This window comes from Anolis sagrei, chromosome 2 (genome assembly GCF_037176765.1).
Source record: "Anolis sagrei isolate rAnoSag1 chromosome 2, rAnoSag1.mat, whole genome shotgun sequence".
NCBI lineage: Eukaryota > Metazoa > Chordata > Lepidosauria > Squamata > Dactyloidae > Anolis > Anolis sagrei.
In genome coordinates, this window is record NC_090022.1 from 6,936,714 (window position 1) to 6,964,504 (window position 27,791).

The following is a 27,791-nucleotide window of genomic DNA, read 5'->3' on the forward strand; positions in this document are numbered from 1 at the left end:
TGCAGGGATCAAGCTCAGAAATCTTTATTATCATATTACAAACGAGTATGCACACTAAAGTTCTGAGAGTGCCTTGGACTGCGAGAAGATCCAACCAGTCCATCCTCCAGGAAATAAAGCCCAACTGCTCACTGGAGGGAAGGATACTAGAGACAAAGTTGAAGTACTTTGGCCACATCATGAGGAGACAGCAAAGCCTGGAGAAGACAATTAAGTTGGGGAAGGTGGAAGGCAAAAGGAAGAGGGGCCGACCAAGGGCAAGATGGATGGATGGCATCCTTGAAGTGACTGGACTGACCTTGAAGGAGCTGGGGGTGGTGACGGCCGACAGGGAGCTCTGGCGTGGGCTGGTCCATGAGGTCACGGAGACGACTGAACGAATGAACAACAACATGCACACTATAACAATCTAACATAGACTATACAGATACAGTCACCTCATTGACTTATGTGATGTAAAGGAAGCTCTGTGCTATTCCTACGGGTCTTGCCACTTCTTAAGCATTTGAATGGCTTTTGGCCTGTGTGGGTTCTCTGATGGCAACAGAAGGCCTTTCGATTGCTGAAGCTCTTTCCACACTCTAGGCATTTATATGATTTCTCTTCTGTGTGGATTTTTTTGTGCACTTTAAGGGTTGAACTCTCAGTGAAGGACTTTCCACACTCCAGGCATTTGTAGGGTTTCTCTCCTGTATGGATTCTTGTATGCTCAGTAAGGTTTCCTCTCACAGCAAAACTCTTTCCACATTCCGAGCATTGATATGGTTTCTCTCCTGTGTGGATTCTTCTGTGCAATTTAAGGCCTGATCTTTCCATGAAGCACTTTCCACACTCCAGGCATTTATACGGCTTCTCCCCAGAGTGGATCTTCTTGTGGCGATAAAACTGGGCGCTCTGCCTGAAGCTCTTATGGCACTCCAAGCATTTGTAGGGTTTCTCTCCTGTGTGGATTCTTCTATGCTGAGTAAGGTTTACTCTCACAGCAAAACACTTTCCACACTCCGGGCATTTATATGATTTCTCTCCTGTGTGGATTCTTCTGTGCACTTTAAGAGTTGAATTCTCAGTAAAGGACTTTCCACACTCCAGGCATTTATATGGTTTCTCTCCTGTGTGGATTCTTCTATGCACTTTAAGGCCTGATTGATCAATAAAGCACTTTCCACACTCCGGGCATTTATATGATTTCTCTCCTGTGTGGATTTTTTTGTGCACTTTAAGGGTTGAACTCTCAGTGAAGGACTTTCCACACTCCAGGCATTTATACGGTTTCTCTCCTGTGTGGATTCTTGTATGCTCAGTAAGGTTTCCTCTCATAGCAAAACTCTTTCCACATTCCAAGCATTGATATGGTTTCTCTCCTGTGTGGATTCTTCTGTGCACTTTAAGGCCTGAACTTTCAATGAAGCACTTTCCACAGTCCAGGCATTTATATGGCTTCTCCCCAGTGTGGATCTTCCTGTGGCGAGAAAGCTGGGCACTCTGCCTGAAGCTCTTGTGGCACTCTAAGCATGTGTAGGGTTTCTCTGCTGTGTGGATTCTTATATGTTCAGTAAGGTTTCCTCTCACAGCAAAACACTTTCCACACTCCAAGCATTTAAATGGTTTCTCTCCTGTGTGGAGTTTTCTGTGCACTTTAAGGCCTGATCTTTCAACGAAGCACTTTCCACACTCCAGGCATTTATACAGGTTCGCCCCAGTGTGGATCTTCCTGTGGCGAGAAAGCTGGGCGCTCTGCCGGAAGCTCCTGTGACACTCCAAGCATTTGTAGGGTTTCTCCCCTGTGTGGATTCTATTATGGTTAGTAAGGTGCTCTTTGATACGGAAGCTCTTCCCACATTCCACACATTTATATGGTTTCTCTCCTGTGTGGGTTTTTGTGTGCATACGAAGGCTTCCACTCAAACTGAAGCACATTCCACACTCCACACATTTGTACAGTTTCTCTCCTGTGTGGATTCTATTATGCACAGTAAGATAGCCTTTCACACGGAAGCTCTTTCCACACTCCAAACATTTATATGGTTTCTCTCCTGTGTGGATTCTTCTGTGCACTTTGAGGTATGAACTCCCAGTGAAGGTCCTTCCGCAGTCCAAACATTTAAATGGTTTTTCTCCTGTGTGGGTTCTTTTGTGCACATTAAGTTTCCATTTGGTAGCACAGTCCTTTCCACACTTCACACATTTGTATGGTGTCTCTCCTGTGTGGGTTCTTGTATGTACAGTAAACTGTCCTCTCTCCCTGAAAGTCTTTCCACACTTCAAGCATTTATATGGTTTCTTTCCTGTGTGGATTCTTCTGTGCACTTTAAGGTTTGAACTCTCAGTGAAGGACTTTCCACACTCCGGACATTTATATGGTCTGTCTCCTGTGTGGGTTCTTCTCTGCACATGAAGTTCCCCTTTCTCACAGGGGCTCTTTCCACACTCCGCACATTTAAATGTTATCTCTCCTGTGCGGATTTTTGTATGTAAATCAAGGTCTCCTCTCACGCTGAAGCTCTTCCCACACTCCACACATTTATATGTGTTTTTTATTGAGTGGATTCTTCTGTGCCCACTAAGGCTTGCTCTCCCAGCGAAGGTCTTTCCACAATCCACACATTTGTACAATTTCTCTCCTGCGTGGGTTCTTTCATTCACTTTCTCCCCGTTCTCACTCTCCTTCACATCTTTTCCTAGAACAGAAAGACAGAGAAATATTTCAATAGTGAAAAGTTACATCAGTGCCCCTGGCTTCAGCCTCCTTCTCAAAACTTGCAGAATGACTGCTCTTTGGCTACAGAAAGTATAATTTGAGATGCAGGTAAAGCTGTAATAAGAGGTCATCTTATTTCATTGGAATTTTTTTTAAAAAGTGGAATACTTGTGCCCAGTTTGTGCCCAGTTTGGCACAAGTTTGCTCATGCAAAGCAGGAGAACATAGCACTGAATGAAACATGCAGAATAATCACAGGATAAGACACCTGTTGATAAACTCTACAAGCTAGCTGGCATTGCCCCTCCTGATGTGCAATTGGAAGTTGGTGCCAACTGTGAGAGAAATAAGGTTGAACACTGTGAAAGCCACCCACTGCATGGCTATCAGCCCCCTCCCAGTAGAATCAGGTCAAGGAAAAGCTTCGTAAGAACCAAAAGTGTGAATCAAACTCTGAAAGAGTTGGGCTGAAGCCTGTTCGAGTTAGTGCCCCAGGGCTGAAGTCGCCCTGAGGAGAGTGAGTAGGCTGAAGCCTGTTAAGAGTTAGTTTTGCCTCAATGAGGAAACACGCTGTGTGAGGAGGCCTCTGTGTGAGAGTAAGGCCTCGTGTGTGAAGCTCCATGGTATAAAGGCTGTTGTGTGTATAAAGCTACTATATATTTGTTTATTCATGTTGTGGAAACTTTGTTATTGTGAATAGTGCAACTATATTATTTTTACTACGAAGAAAACCTCCTTTGGAAGAGATAAAATTGGTGTTTTTTGTTCTTTTATCACTTTGGGCTGCTGCTGCTGAGTTGCTCTGCTGTACATGTGGAGGGTCTTTTGTTATTTAGCCCACTCACCCAACAGACGGCTGAGCAGAACAAACAACTCTGCATCTGTATGCTTAACCACAATGTCCTGCCTCACGCACAGAGGAAGAGTTGTTTGAGGCTACAGACATTGTGGTCGCTGTTGCCCATTTTTGGTCAAAAGATATTTAGCCTCACAACCTCTGAGGATGTTTGCCATAGATGCAGGCAAAACGTCAGGAGAGAATACTTCTAGAACATGGACATATAGCCTGAAAATCCTACAACAATCCAAATATTTAGCCGCTTGTGCTGCTTCTATTGTTATCAGTTTTATACTAGTTTACATAATGCTTTTGATACGAAATAAATAAAATTATTGCTTCCTTTATTTCCCTATAATTTCTCATTCCCTCTCTCTACACTAGGACCACAATTTCTTTTATTATAACCCAATCAGTTCCTAATATTTGGTGTGACACATTTTGTGTTGTCTGCCAGAAGTATTGTATTATTATTATTATTATTATTATTATTATTATTATTATCTTTATTTGTACCTCGCTAGCATCCCCTGAAGGACTTGATGCGGCTTACAAAGGCCAAGGCCTCAAAGCACAACATAACAATACAACACCTAAAGCAAATTAAAAACAGTTAAAGCAATATTAAACAACAAGCAATAAACAATACATCAAGACACTATAAAACTGGGCCGGGCCAGGGTAATGGGTACAAGATTAAAAGTGCTGTGACAGGTGATATGTAAGGATTATAGGGTAAGTGCAGTGTGCAGCAATCTTAGTTCTAATAAAGTGCTTCTGGGACTTGTTACTGGAGATTCCTATTCTGGAAAGGCACAACGGAACAGCCAGGTCTTCAAGTTCTTGCTAAAGACTGCCAATGTAGGGGCCTGTCTAAGATCTTTTGGGAGGGTGTTCCAGAGTCGGGGGGCCACCACAGAAAAGGCCCTGTCTCGCGTCCCCAGCAAGCGCGCCTGCGATGCAGCCGGAGTCACGAGCAGGGCCTCCCCGGATGAACTAAGTGAGCGCGTGGGTTCATAAGTGGAGATGTGGTCACGCAGGTAGGATGGTCCCAAACCGTTTAGGTCCAATCCACCCAAATTGCCTTCCCCCAAATACAGCCACACTCCCTCCTTAACCTAAGGAAAGGGAGATGGAAACGACAGGCTTTGGGATACCTGAGAAAGAGGGACGAAGAGGAAGAAGACTCCACTCGTTTTCGCTCAGCACCGTTGCGTTCCCGTTGCCCTCCTCCTTCACCACCCACCGGAGGGGTGCCCCCTCCTTGGTGTCCGGCTCAACCTCATTGGCTTCTCCTGCTGCGTTTACTTTGCATTGCTCTGGTTGTACATCGGGGCCAAGAGTGTCCTCCAGGGGGGTCTTCTCCCCAGCTATTTCCCGGGGTCCTCCATTCCTTCTCCCAGCCGGGTTGACATCAAGGTCTTCTCCTGGTTCCTTTTTGCATAGCTCTGGCTGTACATCGGGGCCAAGAGCGTCCTCCTCGGGGGTCTTCTCCCAAGCAATTTCCCGGGGTCCTCCATTGCTTCTCCCAGCCGGGGTGACATCAAGGTCTTCTCCTGGTTCCTTTTTGCATTGCTCTGGTTGTACATCGGGACCAGGAGCATCCTCCTCGGGGGTCTTCTCCCCAGCTTTTTCCCGGGGTCCACCATCCCTTCCCCCAGCCAGGGTGACATCAAGGTCTTCTCCTGGTTCCTTTTTGCATTGCTCTGGCTGTACATCGGGGCCAAGAGCGTCCTCCTCGGGGGTCTTCTCCCCAGCTATTTCCTGGGGTCCGCCATCGCTTCTCCCAGCCGGGGCGACATCAAGGTCTTCTCCTGGTTCCTTTTTGCATTGCTCTAGCTTTACATCAGGGCCAAGAGCGTCCTCCTTGGGGGTCTTCTCCCCAACTATTTTTTGGGGTCCCCCATCGCTTCTCCCAGCCGGGGTGACATCAAGGTCTTCTCCTGGTTCCTCTTTGATCACTGACGTGTTGCAGTTAAACATCTTCTGGCAGTGAAAGCAAGGTCAAGCTGATTCCATTCTGTAGTATAGAGATACACACAAGACCAAAAAGTAAGGCATTATAATGACAACCTGATCCATCTTTGTCTGATGATGCTGAAGGGATGACCAAGCAGGCTTGGGAAATGCAAGTGGAGGGTGCATCTACACGGCAGAATTAAAGAGGTTTGATACCACTTCCACTGACCTGGCTCTGAGTGCTTCTGGAATGAGCTTCTTGTATTCCAAGTAGACTGGAACGTACTTAGTCCTAATCTTTTTTTTTTAATACTGGTTTTAAACCTCTTCATTGGATGTGTTGCAATAGCAGATTCCCAGATTAGTTTAGTGTTTACATCTTATTTTATTTTTCTGGTTATTTAATATTTAATATTACTTAAGTGATATTTGTCTTTACTGTTCTAATGTAGCACAAATCCTATGTAAAATCATACTACCTATTTATGACATTAATATTGAAATCTGAAATATATACAGAAAATCTTTACTTGGGAATTACTTGTAGTCCTGGGAGTTGTGGTGTCTGCAAGGTCTTGAGCCTCCTCCTCCTTCTCCCCAAACTACATCTCCCAGGGCTCCATAGCACTCAGCCATGGCATTCCAAAGTGGGGCCAAACTGCACCCTTACTTACCAAAAGGAACTAGTTCCTAGTAACGACACTGCAGGCAACGCGTTACCTTCCTTCCTTCGAGCTCTCCTCTTCCCCCAGTTTGGGAAAAGAACTCCTTCCGTCTCTTTGCTGGCCACGCCTTCTGATTCAATGGGGCATCCCCGGAAGTGACGTTGGGGATTCCCTCCCCTCCTCTCTAGGGATGCCCACTCTGTCATTTTAACCCTTTCTGGACCAGCAATAATAAAACAAACGAATATACTTGAGGGCTATGGCTATATTTATTCAGACACACACACACACATATATAACCAGCATAGGGACCCAGCTCTGTTTGGGTTATTTGAGATAGACATTGTCTGTGCTCCAGTTTTAGTCTTGATCCAAGGACCAAAGCAGAGACATCTCCAGCTCATCCCCTGTTTGGGTATCAGCCAGCACGTCAACGACTTAAATCAAGACATAGTTTTCTTAGATCTACAGAGACACTCGCTGGAACACCCCAGCAAGCGAGAGTCCAAAAGTGGCAGGCTCAAATCCAGAACCTCAACCAATGCCTGATACCAAATGAGAGACTCCCCCTTGGGCACACAGAAGACTGGGCGACTTGGAAGGCGATGAACAGACTGCGCTCTGGCACCACGAGATGCAGAGCCAACCTTAAGAAATGGGGATACAAAGTGGAATCCACGACATGCGAGTGTGGAGAAGAACAAACCACTGACCACCTGCTGCAATGCACCCTGAGCCCTGCCACATGCACAAGGGAGGACCTCCTTGCGGCAACACCAGAGGCACTCCAAGTGGCCAGATACTGGTCAAAGGACATTTAACCAAATACCAAATTTGCAAAATCTGTGTGTTTTTTCCCTTTTTCTTTTTAATCTGTGTGTTTGTGTTGCTCTGTTAGAATTGTAGTACAATGGTTGCTGATGACACGATAAATAAATAATAGTCTAGATCCAATGTCTGGTGGGTTCAATGGGTGCGGGGGAAACAACTCCCATATGGAAGTCCTTTTGTCCATGGTCCATCCTCCTCAAAACTGCACCAGGGTCATGGAGGCTCTGTGTGCCAAGTTTGGTTTTGATCAGTTATTGGATTGGAGTTGAAGTGGTCTCGGGAAGTGAGTGGAGGTAGTTCAAATCCCATCATCCATAGCCGGCCCTCCTCTAAACTGCACCAGAATGTAGAGTGGGTCATGGGGGCTCTAGGTGTCAAGTTTGGTCTTGATCAGTCATTGGATGGGAGTGGCAGTGGTCTTGGGAAGTGAGTGGAGGTACTTCAAGTCCCATCATCCTTGGTCCTCCCTCTTCCAAACTGCACCAGGATGTAGAGTGAGTCATGGGGGCTCTGTGTGCCAAATTTGGTCTTGATCAGTCATTGGATGTGGGTGACAGTGGTCTCGGGAAGTGAGTGGAGGTACTTCAAGTCCCATCATCCATGGTCCACCCTTCTCCAAACTGCACCAGGATGTAAAGTGGGCCATGGGGACTCTGCGTGCCAAGTTTGGTCTTGATCAGTCATTGGATGAGGGTTGCAGTGGTCTCAGGAAGTTAGTAGAGGTACTTCAAGTCCCATCATCCATGGTCCACCCTTCTCCAAACTGCACCAGGATGTAGAGTGGGCCATGGGGGCTCTGTGTGCCAAGTTTGGTCTTGATCAGTCATTGGATGGGAGTGGCAGTGGTCTTGGGAAGAGGGTGGGGGTACTTAAAGTCCCAACATCCATGGTCCTCCCTCCTCCAAACTGCACCAGGATGTAGTCATGGGGGCTCTGAGTGCCAAGTTTGGTGTTAATCAGTCATTGGATGGGGGTTGCAGTGGTCTCGAGGAGTAGAGGTGCTTCAAGTCCCATCATCCATGGTCCACTCTTCTCCAAACTGCACCAGGATGTAGAGTAGGCCATGGGGGCTCTGCATGCCAAGTTTGGTCTTGATCAGCATTGGATGGGGGTTGCAGTGGTCTCGGGAAGTGAGTGGAGGTACTTCAAGTCCCATCACCCATGGTCTGCCCTCCTCCAAATTGCAGCAGGATGTAGAGTGGGTCATGGGGGCTCTGTGTGCCAAGTTTGGTCTTGATCAGTCATTGGATGAAGTTCGCAGCGGTCTCTGGAAGTGAGTGGATGTACTGCAAGTCCCATCATCCATTGTCCATCCTCCCCAAAACTGGACCAAGTGATGGTCTCTAATACAATTTCTTAATGCTTGTGGGTAAACAGTATTTCTTGCTGTTTTTTTGTCAGTGTTGATGTAGAGATTGTCTGGTTTGCCTACTCTGGAACATGCAACATATAATTGTCCTTCGTTAGGGGTCCTTTTGAGATCTAGGATACTGTATCTGCCATATACATATGTGTGTGTGAATCATATCTATCTATATCTACTGCTGGATGGCTCTTTGTTAGGGGGGCTTTGATTATGTTTTCTTGCCCTGGGGAAGGGAGTTGGACTGGATGTCCTTAAGGCAACCTGGGGGCTGGGACCCCTGGGGGGGGGGGGTTGCAAGGGGGTCAGAAGGGTCGCCAAAGACCACCAGAGAACAAAGTATTTTTTGTTGGTCACAGGGGTTCAGTGTGGGAAGTTTGGCCCAATTCTACCATTGGTGAGGTTCAGAATGCTCTTTGATTGTAGGTGAACTATAAATCCCAGTAACTACAACTCCCAAATGTCAAGGTCTATTTCCCCCGAACTCCATCTGTGTACATATTTTGCATATGGAGTATTTGGACCCAGTTTGATCTAGATCAGTGTTTCTCAACCTGGGGATTGGGACCCCTTGGGGGGGGGGTTACAAGGGGGTTTCAGAGGTGTCGCCAAAGACCATAGGAAAACACATATTTGTGCCGGAAAGCACATACTTCTGATGGTCTTAGGAACCCTTTTGGCAGAGAAGGCTGAAGATCTCTCCGCCTGTTCTTCTCTTCCTTTTTGGTGTTGGTGAACTACAACTTCCAGAATTCTAAAACAGCCCCATCCGTATTCAATGTTGGCCATGTAGTTAAGTGTGCCAAGTTTGGTGCAGATTAATTGTGGGCTGGGTGCATAGTCGTGTATTGTTATGCTATCTTTTGAGGCCCTGGCCTTTGTAAGCCACATCGAGTCCTTCGGGAGATACTAGCGGGGTACAAATAAAGTTAATAATAATAATAATAATAATAATAATAATAATAATAGTCCTTTTTGATTGTAGATAGACTATAAATCCCAGTAACTTCCACCCCCAAATGTCAGGCTCTATTTTCCCAAAACTCCACCAGTGTTCACATCTGGGCATATTGAGTATTTGTGCCAAGTTTGGTCCAGATCCATCATTGTTTGAGTCCACAGTGGCCTCTGGATGTAGGTGAACTACAACTCCAAAATTCAAGGTCACTGCTCACCAAACTCTTTCAGTATTTTCTGTTGGTCATGCGAGTTTTGCATGCCAAATTTAGTTCAATTCCATCATTCGTGGAGTGGCCAGATGACATAGTTCTAACACGTGCCCCAAGCCCCTCCATTGGGAGAAAGGTGAGAATGAAAATAAAGTAAATAAGTAAATAAAACAACAACACAAAAAATCAAAACAACTTGGTTTTAAAGGGCGCAGAGAGAGAGAAAACGTGTTGAAAAGATGGGGAAGTGTCCAGTTTATTAAATGGCATACGCGATCCCATAGCATTGATCCATGGGAGTGAAACAGCTACCAAACTGCATTAATCCTACAATGTAGATGCACCCCCAGATAAAGAGCAACCTTAGTGGAAAGAATCAGCAACCAGACCCAGGAACAGCTGTGTCTCCTGTATCTGGAATCACAAGGGAAATGTTATGTATGGATGAACCACATTTACTGCATTACCCCCTGTGCTGGAGCATATTAAATCCAAATGAAAGTGAGATAAAAATCGTCACTATTCAAAAGTATTGGATTTTGGGAATGCGCCTGGATCCGTCCCTCCAAATGTCAGCCAAGGTAGATGCCATGGTCAGTAGTGCTAACTACCAGTTTAGGCAGATAGGCCAGCTGCCTAAACTGGGACACACATTAGTAATCCCAAGGCTGGACTTCTGCAATGCACTCCATATTGGGCTACCATTGTACTTGATAGGATTTTCTGTGCTCTTAGGGGAAGCCACTCAAAAATATAGCAGAGCATCCAAAGTACAAACAGGATACTGAGTGCTGAGCATTCAGTACACAGCAAGCAGAGTGTGAAGTGTTGAGGGTGGAAAAGAATTTAGAGCTTAGGAGGCAATGATCCAGAGTTGAATCTTTCAAAATACAAAATATTTATTTACAAAAATAGTAGCTACATTCCTTAAAAATAAAGAACTGGGTCTGAGCTAGTCTACCTCTATCTGTCTAGCATTCCAAAAGGGGAGGGAAAAATCTCTTAGCACTACAACTCTCCTGACACACACAAACAGAAAGCGATCTCAATACACAATACGATCCAATTGCACCTCCTTCTTGAATGACCAGGCAAGAGCTGCAGGGATCAAGCTCAGAAATCTTTATTATCTGATTACAAATGAGTATGCACACTATAACAATCTATCATAGACTATACAGATACAGTCGCCTCATTGACTTGTGTGATGTAAAGGAAGCTCAGTGCTATTCCTACAGGTCTTGCCACTTCTTAAGCATTTGAATGGCTTTTGGCCTGTGTGGGTTCTCTGATGGCAACAGAAGGCCTTTCGATTGCTGAAGCGCTTTCCACACTCCAGGCATTTATATGATTTCTCTCCTGTGTGGATTTTTTTGTGCACTTTAAGGTGGGAACTCTTAGTGAAGGACTTTCCACACTCCAGGCATTTGTAGGTTTTCTCTCCTGTATGGATTCTTGTATGCTTAGTAAGGTTTCCTTTCAAAGCAAATCTCTTTCCACACTCCAAGCATTGATATGGTTTCTCTCCTGTGTGGATTTTTTTGTGCACTTTAAGGTGGGAACTCTCCGTGAAGGACTTTCCACACTCCAGGCATTTGTAGGGTTTTTCTCCTGTATGGATTCTTGTATGCTCAGTAAGGTTTCCTTTCAAAGCAAATCTCTTTCCACACTCCAAGCATTGATATGGTTTCTCTCCTGTGTGGATTCTTGTATGCTCAGTAAGGTTTCCTCTCACAGCGAAACTCTTTCCACACTCCGAGCATTGATATGGTTTCTCTCCTGTGTGGATTCTTCTGTGCACTTTAAGAGTTGCACTCCCACTGAAGGACTTTCCACACTCCAGGCATTTATATGGTTTCTCTCCTGTATGGTTTTTTCTGTGCACGTTAAGGCCTGATTTATCAATGAAGCACTTTCCACACTCCGGGCATTTATATGGCTTCTCCCCAGAGTGGATCTTCTTGTGGCGATAAAAGTGGGCGCTCTGCCTGAAGCTCTTGTGGCACTCCAAGCATGTGTAGGGTTTCTCTCCTGTGTGGATTCTCATATGCTCAGTAAGGTTTACTCTCACAGCAAAACTCTTTCCACACTCCGGGCATTTATATGGTTTCTCTCCTGTGTGGGTTCTTTTGTGCACTTTAAGAGTTGACCTCTCACTGAAGGACTTTCCACACTCCAGGCATTTATATGGTTTCTCTCCTGTGTGGATTCTTATATGCTCAGTAAGGTTTCCTCTCAGAGCAAAACACTTTCCACACTCCAAGCATTTATATGGTTTCTCTCCCGTGTGGGTTCTTTTATGCACATTAAGTTTCCATTTGGTAGTGCAGCCCTTTCCACACTTCACACATTTATATGGTGTCTCTCCTGTGTGGGTTCTTGTATGTACAATAAAGTGTCCTCTCTCCCTGAAGCTCTTTCCACACTTCAAGCATTTATATGGTTTCTCTCCTGTGTGGATTCTTCTGTGCACTTTAAGGTTTGAACTCTCAGTGAAGGATTTTCCACACTCCAGGCACTTATATGGTCTGTCTCCTGTGTGGGTTCTGCTCTGCACATGAAGTTCCCCTTTCTCACAAGGGCTGTTTCCACACTCCGCACATTTAAATGTTATCTCTCCTGTGCGGATTTTTGTATGTAAATCAAGGTCTCCTCTCACGCTGAAGCTCTTCCCACACTCCACACATTTATATGTGGTTTTTATTGAGTGGATTCTTCTATGCCTACCAAGACCTGCTCTCCCAGTGAAGGTCTTTCCACAATCCACACATTTGTACGGTTTCTCTCCTGCGTGGGTTCCTTCATTCGCTTTCTCCCCGTTCTCACTCTCCTTCCCATCTTTTCCTAGAAGAGAAAGACAGAGAAATATTTCAATAGTCAAAGGTTACATCAGTGCCTCTGGCTTCAACCCCCTTCCCAAAACTTGCCGAATGACTGCTCTTTGGCACCCTTCTCAGCTCCAGAAAGTATAATTTGGGACGCAGGTAAAGCTGTAATAAGAGGTCATCTTATTTGGTTAGAATTTTTTAAAAAAAAGTGGAATACTTTAAGAAGAGAAAATAAAATATTGAAGAAATGGAGGCCCTACAAAGACAACAACAGGTTAAATACAAGACGCAAATCCAAGATCAAATAAGAAAGTTGGAGAAAGATTTCAGAGGCAAGTTGAAACATAGTTGTTTTAGCAAGCATTCACAAATGCAGAGTAAATGATATAGGAAATTGAATGACTTGACGACGGAATTGGACAATGCTTGATAATAAGGAGACGCTAATGATGTTGTTATTATTGTTGTTGTTTTATACTGTTTAAATGTTTTAACTTGTTTTATGATATTATGTGTACTGTTTTGTTAGAAACCGCCTTGAGTCGCTGATTGGCTGAGCAAGGCAGTATACAAATACAGTAAATAAATAAATAATAAATAAATTTGGATGAATTAGATCTCTTTGCAATATGGAAAAGAAAGAATCTGGTAAAAAAACGAATTTCAAAGACTTAACATAAACTCATCGAAAAGTATTTAAGAGATAGAAAGGAAAAACAGAAGATCAAGGCTATGATTCTATGATTCTATGAAAAGATGCAAAACAATTACCTTCAGTTGCATAAAAGATGCAAAACAATAACGCAATTAAGCTCAAATAAGGGAAGCTTTTGCTACCTTTTATTGAGGGTTGTATAGAGAAGCCTGTCAGGAGCCGGTTTCCAGGCCTTTGGTTTTGGCGCTAAAAACCAGGATCCTGACATACAACTCTGATAAGAACTGTGTAGCTGGTGACCTCGGGGAGAGCAGTTGACATTTGGTGGGAATGTTACGCGGGATTCTTGGCTGGCGGGAAAGGGGATTTCGAATGTGGGGGAGGGTATATAAGGGTTGACCGGTGGCTGCTGGTCAATCCTGGCTTTCTTTGTGTCCAAACATCCAGCAGTAAACGTTTCTAATTGATTATGGATTGGAGTCCTGTGTCATTATTGGGAACGGCTGTTGTGAGCTGACAGAAGCCAATAAGGGTCAACTAGAGGAATCAGTAAACTCAAAATTAGATAAGGAAGAGCAACAATGATTAAACACTGAGATTTCAATTGAGGAAATAAAAGGAGTAATAAAAAACCTTTAAAAAGCTAAATCTCCAGGAATAGATGGATACACAGCAGAGTTTTACAAGTAATTTACTGAAATCTTGAGCTCTGAGTGACATATGCTATTTAACAATATTTTGAAAGGAGGGAAAGCACCTGATACTTGGAAGAAAGACAAAATTATACTTATTTTAAAGCCAAGAAAGACCCAAGGGAAACAGGATCGTACAGACTAATTAGCTTACTAAATCAGGATTATAAAATATTTGCAAAAATTTTAGCTAACGTTTTTGAAAAAAGTACTACCAAAATTAATAAAAACGGATCAATATGGATTTGTTAAAGGGAGATCTAAAGGGACACCCAATTCAAAATATATTATATAAACTTAATTAGCTCCACTTCAACTGCCATGGCTCGATGCTGTGGAATCTTGGGAACTGTAGTGTTACAAGAACCTCCTCTGTCAAAATGTGATTGTGCTGTGTACCGTTTGGGTATCAGCCAGCACATCAACGACTTAAATCAAGAAATAGTTTTCTAAGATCTACAGACACACTCGCTGGAACATCTCAGCAAGCGAGAGTCCAAAAGTGGCAGGCTCAAACCCAGAACTTCAATCAATGGCTGATACCAAATGAGAGACTCCCTCCTGGCTCATAGAAGACTGGGCGACTTGGAAGGTGCTGAACAGACTGTGCTCCGGCACCATGAGATGCAGAGCCAACCTTAAGAAATGGGGCCACAAAGTGGAGTCCACGACATGCGAGTGTGGAGAAGAGTAAACCACTGACCACCTGCTGCAATGCAACCTGAGCCCCGCCACATGCACAATGGAGGACCTTCTTGCAGCAACACCAGAGGCACTCCAAGTGGCCAGCTACTGGTCAAAGGACATTTAATCAACTACCAAGCTTGCAAACTTTGTGTTTTGTTCATTTGTTTGTTTGTTAAAAATGTAATACAATTGTTTGGTTGCTCCTGGCACGATAGATAAATAAATAGTTCCTAATATTTGGTGTGACACATTTTGTGTTGTATGCCAGAAGTATTGTACCTCTAACAGGTCCAATCCTCCACCCAAATTGTTTTCCACAAATACAGACACACCCCCTCCTTAACTTAAGGAAAGGAAGATGGAAACAACAGGCTTTGGGATACCTGAGAAAGAGGGGCGAAGAGGAAGCAGGCTCCACTCGTTTTCGCTCAGCACCGTTGCGCTCCCGTTGCCCTCCTCCTTCACCACCCACCGGAGGGGTGCTCCCTCCTTGGTGACTGGCTCAACCTCATTGGCTTCTCCTGCTGAGTTTACTTTGCATTGCTCTGGCTGTACATCAGGACCAAGAGAGTCCTCCTCGGGGATCTTCTCCCCAGCAGTTCCCCAGGGTCCGCCATCACTTCTCCCAGCCGGGGTGACATCAAGGTCTTCTCCAGGTTCCTTTTTGTATTGCTCTGGCTGTACATCAGGACCAAGAGCGTCCTCCTCAGGGGTCTTCTCCCCAGCAGTTCCCCAGGGTCCACCATCACTTCTCCCGTCCGGGGTGACATCAAGGTCTTCTCCAGGTTCCTGTTTGATCGCTGACTTGTTGCAGTTAAACATCTTCTGGCAGTGAAAGCAAGGTCAAGGCAATTCCACTCTGTAATATAGAGATACACACAAGTAAGGCACTATAACTAGAATCTGTACTTTTATATACAGTACTAGCCGTCCCCTGCCAGGCGTTGCAGTGGCCCGTTCTGGTGATCTGGAAAATAAAGTAATGAGAAAGTGTTGGTTTCTAATATATGTAATTTCTTTATGCTTGTGGGTAAACAGTATTTCTTGCTGTTTCTCTGTCAGTATTGATATGGAGATTGTCTGGTTTGTCTACTCTGGAACATACAACATATAATTGTCCTTCTTTAGGGGTCCCTTTCACATCTATGATATTATATCTCTGTGTGTGAATCATATATATCTATCTATATCTATGGCTGGATGGCTCTTTTTCAGGAGGGCTTTGATTGTGTTTCCTTGCCATGGTGAAGGGAGTTGGACTGGATGGCTTTAAGTATTTTCTGTTGGTCATGGGGGTTCTGTGTGGGAAGTTTGCCCCAATTCTGTCGTTGGCGGCGTTCAGAATGCCCTTGGATTGTAGGTGAACTATAAATCCCAGTAACTACAACTCCCAAATGTCAAGGTCTATTTCCTCCAAACTCCACCAGTGTTCACATTTGGGTATATGGAGTATTCCTGCCATGTTTGGTCCAGATCAATCATTGTTTGAGTGCACGGTGCTCTCTAGATGTAGCTGGACTACAACTCCCACATTCAAGGTCAATGCCTACCAAACCCTTTTAGCATTTTCTGATGGTCATGGGAGTCCTGTGTGCCATGTTTGGTTCAATTCCATCATTGGTGAAGTTCAGAATGCCCTTTGATTGTAGGTGAACTATAAATCCCAGTAACTACAACTCCCAAATGTCAAGGTCTATTTCCTCCAAACTCCACCAGTGTTCACATTTGGGTATATGGAGTATTCCTGCCATGTATGGTCCAGATCAATCATTGTTTGAGTGCACTGTGCTCTCTAGATGTAGGTGGACTACAACTCCCACATTCAAGGTCAATGCCTACCAAACCCTTTTAGCGTTTTCTGTTGGTCATGGGAGTCCTGTGTGCCATGTTTGGTTCAATTCCATCATTGGTGAAGTTCAGAATGCCCTTTGATTGTAGGTGAACTATAAATCCCAGCAACTACAGCTCCCAAATGACAAAATCATTCTTTTTGGAGTGAATGTCACTCCTTTGGTTATTAGGTATCTTGTGTCCAAATTTGGTGTCAATTTGTCCAGTGATTTTTGAGTTATGGTAATCCCACAAACGAACATGACATTTTGATTTATATAGAAGATGAACCTGATCCATCCCTGTCTGATGATCCTTAAATGACGATCAAGCAGGCTTGGGAAATGCAATTTGCGGATGCATCATCTGTACAGCAGAATTAAAGTGGTTTGATACCACTTCCACTGCTCTGGATCAGTGCTATGGAGTCCTGGGAGTTGTGGTGCCTGCAAGGTCTTGAGCCTCCTCCTCCTTCCCACCAAACTACATCTCCCAGGGCTCCATACCACCCAGCCATGGCATTCCAAAGTGGGGCCAAACTGCACCCTTACTTACCAAAAGGAACGAGTTCCTAGTAACGACACTGTTACCTTCCTTCCAGCTCTCCTCTTCCCCCAGTTTGGAAAAGAATTACTTCCTTCTCTTTGCTGACCACGCCCCCTTTTCCTTTGACCAATCAGCAGCGCCTGAGAAGAGAGCTCCTGCCAATGTGCTTCTTTCTCTCCACCTTCTGATGCAACGGGACATCCCCGGAAGTGACGTTCGGGATTCCCACCCGTCTTCTCTAGGGCTGCCCACTCTGTCATTTTAACCTTTTCTGGACCAGCAATACTAGCACAAACTATAGGCTATGGCTATGTGTGTATATGTGTGTGCGTCTTGTCTCTTGTGCTAAGCTAATAATATAATATATGGCCTCCCTCAGGGGAGCGTGCTTGCTCCATCCATGTTCAAAATCTACACAAATGACCAGCCACTGCCAGAAGGGACAGAGAGCTTCATCTATGCTGATGATCGTGCCATCACCGCTCAAGCAGGGAGCTTTGAGATGGTAGAACAGAAGCTCTCCGAAGCTCCAGGCGCTCTTACTGCCTACTACAGGGAAAACCAACTGATCCATAATCCATCTAAAACACAGACATGTGCCTTTCACCTTAAGAACAGACAAGCATCCCCAGCTCTGAGGATTATTACCTGGGAAGGAATCCCACTGGAGCATTGCAACGCACCCAAATACCTCGGAGTCACTCTGGACCGTGCTCTGACCTACAAGAAGCACTGCCTGAACATCAAGCAAAAAGTGGGTGCCAGAAACAATATCATACGAAAGCTGACTGGCACAACCTGGGGATCACAACCAGATACAGTGAAGACATCTGCCCTTGCGCTATGCTACTCTGCTGCTGAGTATGCAAGCCCAGTGTGGAACACATCTCACCACGCTAAAACAGTAGATGTGGCTCTTAATGAGACATGCCGCATTATCACAGGGTGTCTGCACCCTACACCACTGGAGAAATTACACTGCTTAGCCAGTATTGCACCACCTGACATCCGCTGGGAAGTAGCAGCCAATCGTGAAAGGACCAAGGCAGAGACATCTCCAGCTCATCCCGTTTGGGTATCAGCCAGCACGTCAACGACCTAAATCAAGACATAGTTTTCTTAGATCTACAGACACACTCACTGGAACACCCCAGCAAGCGAGAGTCCAAAAGTGGCAGGCTCAAACCCAGCACCTCAATCAATGGTTGGTACCAGATGAGAGACTCCCCCCTGGGAACACAGAAGACTGGGCGACTTGGAAGGTGCTGAACAGACTGCGCTCTGGCACCACGAGATGCAGAGCCAACCTCAAGAAATGGGGCCACAAAGTGGAATCCTCGACATGCAAGTGTGGAGAAGAGCAAACCACTGACCACCTGCTGCAATGCACCCTGAGCCCTGCCACATGCACAAGGGAGGACCTTCTTGCAGCAACACCAGAAGCACTCCCAAGGGGCCAGATATTGGTCAAAGGACATTTATTCAACTACCAAGCTTGCAAGCTCTGTGTGTTTTTTTTCTTTTTCTTTTTAATCTGTGTGTTTGTTTTGTTCTGTTAGAATTGTAATACAATGGTATGGTTGCTGATGACACGATAAATATATAATATATTGTATATACATATAATATTTATAATATTATAATGCAATAAGTATAAAACTAATAGTATTACAATATTATAATTATATATTTTACATTGCATGTAATATTACTAATCATATTACAATTTTATGGTATAGTACAATATAGTAATATGTAATACTGATATTGTGCTATGCTAATAAGATAATATATTGTGTGTGTGTGTGTGTGTGTGTGTGTATGTGTTCTGTCGCCGCTGGACCTGAAATGAAGTGCCTTTAAGAGGGGATGTATGGCTTGGATCCAGCGGGAAGCCAGGTGGCCCGAAAAGAAGCCTTTAGAGAAATTTCCCTTATTAAACAGTCTTTATGAGGCTTGAGCTTAAATATAACAGTCTTTTATTGATGAACAAACAGGAATTGTAAAACATTCTTGACAATCTCTTGGCTCTTGCAATCTTGTTCATGGGGAACAGGCACTATCTTCAAACCTTGTTTAAAGGAAAATTCCCCATTCTAGCTCCTCCCAGGCTGCTGTGAACCTAAACCTTATTGATGTGGATTCACTACCGGGCTGAACTGCGTCTCAACGCCGAGCGAACCTATCAAAAGGCTTGCAATCACTTAGCTGCTTTGATGGTTAGAGCTGTTATTCCCTCCGGAATTCCTCAGGGCTGTAAGGCTGTTTCCCTGGAACCTTTGGGAATCTTCAGAGGCTCTTAAGACTGTTCTCCCCCGGGAAGTCTTAAGGGACGAAGCCTTTGTACAGGAGGACGTCTGTATACACCCTCTGCATAGACTTCCTTTGCTGAGACTAACTGAAAAATGGCCCCTTCCCTCCAAAAAACCCAGAGAGGGGTGGGACCAGGGATCCTAACTATTATTGACAGGTGGCTTGCCCTATGATTGCAAACTATAACAGGAAGCCACCCTGCTGCTAAATCCCAAGCCTGGGATTGCAAACAAACCTTTATTTTAAAGCAAATAAAATTGGAGCTCCTGGAACACACACACACACACACACAATGAAAGTGAAAATATGTTTATGTGTGGTTGGGGTGTCCACTTAAAGCAACAGGCTCCCACTTCCACAAATAGCTCTAGCTCCCACAGCTCTGGAGACACCAAAGGCCCTCCTTCCAATGACAATGTCCAAAAGCCCTTCCAATGCCCTCCACAAACACCATCCTGCCCACCACCCAAGTGAAGGCTGTCATATTGGGTACCATTTCATTCTAGATTTTCTGTTTTTACTCCTCCACAGATATCCCAGTGTTCCTTACTCTCTCCATTGGTGTGAAACTTGCATGACCCCCCTCCCCCCGTCCGCTGCCTTTCCCTTAACCCTTTCCAATTTTTTCTATGGCATACAGCAAACAGAGGAATTGATCGGCAACTTGACATACTAGAGAGGTTTGGGGAGAATTCACCATGATTTATAGGAGTTGTAAACGACTCCGGCCGTTTACCTGTTCGAACGGATTCTCCCCTATGAACCATCAAGGTTAATAAGATCTTCCGGAGGTGTCCTGCTCTCGGTCCCACCACCCTCGCAATCGCGTCTGGTGGGGACAAGAGACAGGGCCTTCTTGGTGGTGGCCCCATGGCTCTGGAACTCCCTCCCACTAGAGATTAGATCTGCCCCTTCTCTCCTGACTTTTAGGAAGCTACTAAAATCTTGGCTTTGGAATATGGCATTTGATGATGGAGTCAATAACCCTTGTCCACACAGAAGGATGGTGATGAATTGTGACTTCATTTGACGACCTGGCTTGTGTAATTTTATGATGGTATTTTAATGTATTTTATGTTTCAATGTGTAATGAGAATGCACTGTATTGTTTTTATATTATTGTATACGAATATGTGTTGTGAACCGGCCTGAGTCCCTCTTCAGAGATCGAGAAGACTTATAAAACTTATAAATAAATAAATAAATGGTATGTCCCGGGATGTATAGTTCACCTACAATCTAAGAACTGCACTCTGAACTCCACCAACGATTAACCTCGAACTCATTTGGCACACAGAACCCCATGACCAACAACACACACCAGAGGTCTTTGGAGGGATTTAGAGGAGTTGTAGTTCTCCTACACCCAGAGTGCACTATGAATCCAAACAACAATTGATCTGGACCAAACTTGGCATGCATACCCGATATGCCCAAATTGGAATACTGGTGGATTTTGAGGGGAATTGCCCTGGACATTTTGGAGTTGGAGATACTGGGATGTATAGTTCACCTGGAATCAATGAACACTCTGAACTCCACCAAAGATGGAATTGGACCAAACTTGACACACAGAGCCCCCACGACCAGCAAAAAATATTGGAGGTCTTTGGGGAAAATTAACCTTGATTTGGGGAGTTGTAGTTCATCTACATCCAGAGAGCACTGTGAACCCAAACACCAATGGATCTGGACCAAACTTGGCACACATACTTGATATGATAAATTTGATTACTGGAGGGGTTTGGAGGGAACGGACCTTCCTTTCTGGGAGTTGTAGTTCACCCATAAGCAGGGAAACTATGACCTCCACCCATGATAGACCTGGTCCAAACTTGACACACAAAGCTTGGCATACAGGAACTTGACTAACTCAACGTACTGGAGGGATTTGAGGGGCCTGACTCACCATAGTGGGAGCTGTAGTTCACCCTACAGCCAGAGAGCACACTGAACCCCACCAATGATACATCTATAGCAAACCTGCCCAGAATAACAAGCTTTAAGTACTGATGGCATGTCTTGGGGTTAACCTGGCATGATGTACAATTTAAAAAATGACTTTTTCAAATAACTCGGGCAGTGCTAGTATGTATGTGTTTGAGTGTGTGTGTGTGTGTGTGTGTGTGTGTGTGTGTGTATATATATATATATATATATATATATATATATATATATAATTTATTTAGGGTACTTCTACCCCGCCCTTCTCAACTCCCGAGGGGGGACTCGGGGCAGCTTACAAAAAGGTACAATTCGATGCCTGCACAAAATACACATACGTACAAAACAGCAGTTAAAAACAATTATCACAGTTAAGATAGTCGGTATATAAGACAATCAATAAAACTAATCTCATGGTCAGCGTTCATCTTTCAGAGTTCCATAATTCCATTCCGCTTAGTCAATTCCTGCCCATCGTCAAGGTCCTTTCTTCATCTGCCAGGTTGTCCCAATGCCTGGTCCCAAATCCATGTTTTCAATTTTTTGCTAAAGGCAAGGAGGGATGTCGCTGATCTAATTTCCCCGGGGAGTGAATTCCACAGGTGAGGGGCCACCACCGAGAAGGCCCTGCTCCTCGTCCCCGCCAGCCTCACTTGTGATAGAGGCGGAGTCGAGAGCAGGGCCTCCCCGGACGATCTTAGACTCCAAGGTGGGACGTAGAGGGAGATCCGTTCGGACAGATACACTGGGCCGGAACTGTATAGGGTTTTGTAGGTCAAGACCAGCACTTTGAATATATACACACTACACTGCTATATTCTACTTACTAGTACTGAAAAAGAGCAATTCAGAGCAGCCACAAATAGCGAGACCCAGGCTGCATACAGATTTGTGTATGGATAGGCCAGCTGCATCCCTTCCTAGATCAGGAGGACCTAAAGATGGTGGGACACACGTTAGTAATCCCAAGGCTGGACTTCTGCAATGTGCTCCACACTGGCCTACCCTTGTACTTGTTAGGATTTTCTGTGCTCTATGGGGAAGCTACCCATAAATATAGCAGAGCATCTAAAATACAAACAGGATACTGAGTGCTGAGCATTCATTTCACAGCAAGCAGAGCGAGAAGTGTTGAGGGTGGAAAAGAATTTAGAGCTCAGGAGGCAATGATCCAGAGTACAATCTTTCAAAATGCAAAATATGTATTTACAAAAATAATAACTACATTCCTTAAAAATAAAGAACTGGGTCTGAGCTACTCTACCTCTATCTGTCTAGCATTCCAAAAAGAGAGGGGAAAATTTCTTAGCACTACAACTCTCCTGACGCACACAAACAGGGAAAGATCTCAATACACAATAGGATCCAACTGCACCTCCTTCTTCAATGACCATGCAAGAGCTGCAGGGATCAAGCTCAGAAATCTTTATTATCTGAGTCCAAACTAGTATGCACACTATAAAAATCTAAAATAGATTATACATGACAGGGAAAAATCTCTTAGCACTACAACTCTCCTGACACACACAAACAGAAAGAGATCTCAATACACAATACAATTTAATTGCACGCCCAGCTGCAGGGATCAAGCTCGGATATCTTTATTATCTGATTACAAACGAGTATGCACACTATAACAATCTATCATAGACTATACAGATACAGTCATCTCATTGACTTGTGTGATGTAAAGGAAGCTCAGTGCTATTCCTACGGGTCTTGCCACTTCTTAAGCATTTGAATGGCTTTTGGCCTGTGTGGGTTCTCTGATGGCAACAGAAGGCCTTTCGATTGCTAAAGCTCCAGGCATTTATATGATTTCTGTCCTGTGTGGATTTTTCTGTGCACTTTAAGGTGGGAACTCTTAGTGAAGGACTTTCCACACTCCAGGCATTTGTAGGGTTTCTCTCCTGTGTGGATTCTTGTATGCTTAGTAAGGCTTACTTTCAAAGCAAAACTCTTTCCACACTCCAAGCATTGATATGGTTTCTCTCCTGTGTGGATTCTTCTGTGCAATTTAAGGCTTGAACTTGCAATGTAGCACCTTCCACAGTCCAGGCATTTATATGGTTTCTCTCCTGTGTGGATTCTTCTGTGCACTTTAAGGCTTGAATTTTCAATGTAGCACCTTCCACAGTCCGGGCATTTATGTGGCTTCTCTCCAGTGTGGATCTTCTTGTGGCGAGAAAGCTGGGCGCTCTGCCGGAAGCTCCTGTGACAATCCAAACATTTGTAGGGTTTCTCCCCTGTGTGGATTCTATTATGGTTCGTAAGGTGCTCTTTGACACGGAAGCTCTTCCCACATTCCACACATTTAAATGGTTTCTCTCCCGTGTGGATTCTTGTGTGCGTATGAAGGCTTCCACTCAAACTGAAGCACATTCCACACTCCACGCATTTGTACGGTTTCTCTCCTGTGTGGATTATATTATGCACAGTACGACTGTTTTTCACACGGAAGCTCTTTCTACATTCCAGACATTTAAATGCTATCTCTCCTGTGCGGAGTTTTGTATGTAAATCAAAGTCTCCTCTCACGCTGAAGCTCTTCCCACACTCCACACATTTATATGTGGTTTTTATTGAGTGGATTCGTCTGTGCCGACTAAGACCTGCTCTCCCAGCAAAGGTCTTTCCACAATCCACACATTTGTACAATTTCTCTCCTGCGTGGGTTCTTTCATCCGCTTTCTCCCCATTCTCACTCTCCTTCTCATCTTTGCCTGGAACAGAAAGACAGAGAAATATTTCAAAGGTTACATCAGTGCCTCTGGCTTCAGCCCCTTTCCCAAAACTTGCTGAATGACTGCTCTTTGGCAGCACTTCTCAGCTCCAGAAAGTATAATTTGGGACGCAGGTAAAGCTGTAATAAGAGGTCATCTTATTTGGTTGGAATTTTTTTTAAAAAAGTGGAATACTTACACATTCCCTACAAAGACAACAACAGGTTAAATACAAGACGCAAATCCAAGATCAAATAAGAAAGTTGGAGAAAGATTTCAGAGGCATGTTAAAACATAGTTGTTTTAGCAAGCATTCACAAATGCAGAGTAAACGATAGAGGAAATTAAATGACTTGACGATGGAATTGGACAGTGCTTGATAATAACTTTGCCCATGCCTGATCCAAAAGCTCACCAAGGGCGCATCTACCTTGTAATATTAATGCAGTTCTTTAGCTGTCATGGCTAAACTTATGGAATCCTGGGAGTTGTAGTTTGGTGTTTTGGACTTCAACTCCCACAATTTCTCACACTTGGAGGGCATGCATGTGTTACATCCTTCTTGATGTTGTGTCCTGGTTTCCATAGCCATAGACTAATGCTCAAACCAACACAACACGCAAGCTTACATTCTGTGTTGTTTGCCATATGTATTGTACCCCTAACAGGTCCAATCCTCCACCCAAATTATCTTCCCCAAATACTGCCACACTCCCTCCTTAACCTAAGGAAAGAGAGATGGAAATGACAGGCTTTGGGATACCTGATAAAGAGGGACGAAGAGGAAGCAGGCTCCACTCGTTTTCGCTCAGCACCGTTGCGCTCCCGTTGCCCTCCTCCTTCACCACCCACTGGAGGGGTGCTCCCTCCTTGGTGTCCGGTTCAACCTCATTGGCATCTCCTGCTGAGTTTACTTTGCATTGCTCTGGCTGTACATCAGGGCCAAGAGCATCCTCCTCGGGGATCTTCTCCCCAGCAATTCCCCAGGGTCCGCCACCGCTTCTCCCAGCCGGGTTGACATCAAGGTCTTCTCCTGGTTCCTTTTTGCATTGCTCTGGCTGTACATCGGGACCAAGAGCGTCCTCCTCAGGGATCTTCTCCCCAGCAGTTCCCCAGGGTCCGCCATCGCTTCTCCCAGCTGGGGTGACGTCAAGGTCTTCTCCTGGTTCCTTTTTGAATTGCTCTGGCTGTACACCAGGGCCAAGAGAGTCCTCCTCGGGGATCTTCTCCCCAGCAATTCCCCAGTGTCCGCCATCACTTCTCCCAGCTGGGGTGACGTCAAGGTCTTCTCCTGGTTCCTTTTTGCATTGCTCTGGCTGTACACCAGGGCCAAGAGCGTCCTCCTCGGGGATCTTCTCCCCAGCAATTCCCCAGGGTCCGCCACCGCTTCTCCCAGCCGGGGAGACATCAAGGTCTTCTCCTGGTTCCTCTTTGATCGTGGACGTGTTGCAGTTAAACATCTTCTCGCAGTGAAAGCAAGGTCAAGCTGATTCTATTCTGTAGTATAGAGATACACACAAGACCAAAAAGTAAGGCATTATAATGACAACCTGATCCATCCCTGTCTGATGACGCTGAAGGGATGACCAAGCAGGCTTGGGAAATGCAAGTGGAGGGTGCATCTACACGGTACAATTAAAGAGGTTTGATACCACTTCCACTGACCTGGCTGAGTGCTTCTGGAATGAGCTTCGTGTATTCCAAGTAGACTGGAATGTACTTAGTCCTAATCTTTTTTTTAAAATACTGGTTTTAAACAACTTCATTGGAAGTGTTGCAATAGCAGATTCCCAGATTAGTTTATTGTTTACACCATATTTTATTTTTATTTAATATTTATTTTGTTTAAGTGATATTTGTCTTTACACTTCTAATGTAGCACAAATCCTATGTAACGGTTCTGGCCCAGTTTACATATCTCCTGCTACGCTCCACCTAGGGCTCGAAGATCATAGAATCATAGAATCAAAGAATCAAAGAGTTGGAAGAGACCTCATGGGCCATCCAGTCCAACCCCCTGCCAAGAAGCAGGAATATTGCATTCAAATCACCCCTGACAGATCATCTGAGGAAACCCTTCTCGTTGTCCACCCATTGTTGTAATCGCGTTTGGTGGGGACAAGGGATAGGGCCTTTTCTGTGGTGGTCCCTCGGCTATGGAACTCCCTCCCGAGTGAAATTAGATTGGCTGCATCCCTCTTGTCCTTCCAGAAACAAGTAAAATCTTGGCTATGGGATCAGGCTTTTGGAGAGTAGGCTGACTTATATAGAACTGATGGACTGCCCCTGGATAATGTTTAAATCGGTGATCGCTGACTGTTTGTTGTCTGTTTTTATACTGTTTTTATATTGTCCATATGGTTTTATACCAAGCCACCTTGTCTCTCTCCTGAGGAATCTGTACCAGGACCAAGGAGCAACAGTAAGAACTGACCACGGAACAACAGACTGGTTCAAGATTGGGAAAGGCGTACGGCAAGGCTGCATCCTCTCACCCAACCTTTTTAACGTGTATGCAGAACACATCATGCGAGGATGTGCGGGGCTGGATGAATGCAAAGCTGGGGTGAAAATTGCTGGAAGAAACATCAACAACCTTAGATATGCAGATGACACCACCCTGATGGCCGAAAGCGAGGAGGAGCTGAGGAGCCTTCTAATCAAGGTGAAAGAAGAAGGCGCAAAAGCCGGGTTGCAGCTAAACGTCAAAAAAACCAAGATTATGGCAACAAGAATGATTGACAACTGGAAAATAGAGGGAGAAAATGTGGAGGCTGTGACAGACTTTGTATTTCTAGGTGCAAAGATGAGTGCAGATGCAGACTGTGGCCAGGAAATCAGAAGACGCTTCCTTCTTGGGAGGAGAGCAATGTCCAGTCTCGATAAAATAGTAAAGAATAGAGACATCAGACTGGAAACAAAGATCCATTGCCTAGTCCAAGCCATGGTCTTCCCTGTAGTCACCTACGGATGTGAGAGCTGGACCTTAGGGAAGGCTGAGCGAAGGAAGAGAGATGCTTTTGAGCTGTGGTGTTGGAGGAAAGTGCTGAGAGTGCCTTGGACTGCGAGAAGATCCAACCAGTCCATCCTCCAGGAAATAAAGCCCGACTGCTCACTGGAGGGAAGGAGACTAGAGGCAAAGTTGAAGTCCTTTGGCCACATCATGAGGAGACAGCAAAGCTTAGAGAAGACAACGATGCTGGGGAAAGTGGAAGGCAAAAGGAAGAGGGGCCGACCAAAGGCAAGATGGATGGACGGCATCCTTGAAGTGACTGGACTGACCTTGAAGGAGCTGGGGGTGGTGACGGCCGACAGGGAGCTCTGGCGTGGGCTGGTCCGTGAGGTCACGAAGAGTCGGAGACGACTGAACGAATGAACAACAAATGGACCGGCAATACTAGGACAAACTATAGGCTATAGCTATGTGTGTATATGTGTGTGTGTCTTGTCCCTTGTGCTATGCTAATAATATAATATAAAACCCTAAATAATAATAATAATAAATCATACTACATATTTTTGACATTAATATTGAAATCTGAAATATATACAGAAAGTCTTTACTTGGGAATTACTTGTAGTCCTGGGAGTTGTGGTGCCTGCAAGGTCTTGAGCCTCCTCCTTCTCCCCAAACTACATCTCCCTGGGCTCCATAGCACTCAACTATGACATTGAAAAGTGGGACCAATCTGCACCCTTACTTACTAAAAGTAACTAGTTCCTAGTAACGACACTGCAGGCAAAGCGTTACCTCCCTTCCTTCCAGCTCTCCTCTTCCCCCAGTTTGGAAAAAGAACTCCTTCCTTCTCTTTGCTGGCCACGCCCCCTCTCCCCCTTTGACCAATCAGCAGCACGTGTGGGGAGAGCTCCTACCAATGTGTTTCTTTCTCTCCACCTTCTGATTCAGTGGGGTATCCCCGGAAATGACGTTGGGTATTCCCTCCCCTCTTCTCTAGGGCTGCCCACTCTGTCATTTTAACCCTTTCTAGACCAGCAATAGTAGAACAAACTATAGACTATGGCTATATATCTTCTGTCTATCTATCTATC

At 44.8% G+C, this 27,791-nt stretch overlaps 1 protein-coding gene and 1 pseudogene across 5 annotated transcripts; both read right to left on the reverse strand.

Moving 5' to 3' along the window:
* On the reverse strand, positions 1–27,791 carry LOC137094761 (zinc finger protein 585A-like). 5 transcript variants are annotated; one of them, XM_067465134.1, is made up of 4 exons: positions 16,806–16,862; positions 6,170–6,223; positions 4,694–5,556; positions 1–2,678 (listed from the first exon to the last, which is right to left on the reverse strand). In XM_067465134.1, the coding sequence occupies exons 3-4, from the start codon at positions 5,517–5,519 to the stop codon at positions 439–441; spliced, it is 3,066 nt and encodes a 1,021-aa protein (XP_067321235.1). In that variant the 5' UTR covers positions 5,520–5,556; positions 6,170–6,223; positions 16,806–16,862; the 3' UTR covers positions 1–438. The 5 variants fall into 5 exon arrangements, with proteins under 5 accessions (XP_067321235.1, XP_067321237.1, XP_067321236.1 ...); XM_067465136.1 differs by lacking the exons at positions 6,170–6,223; positions 16,806–16,862 and adding an exon at positions 27,493–27,791; XM_067465135.1 differs by lacking the exons at positions 6,170–6,223; positions 16,806–16,862 and adding an exon at positions 27,447–27,536.
* Positions 10,631–27,512, reverse strand: LOC132765308 (zinc finger protein 721-like; annotated as a pseudogene).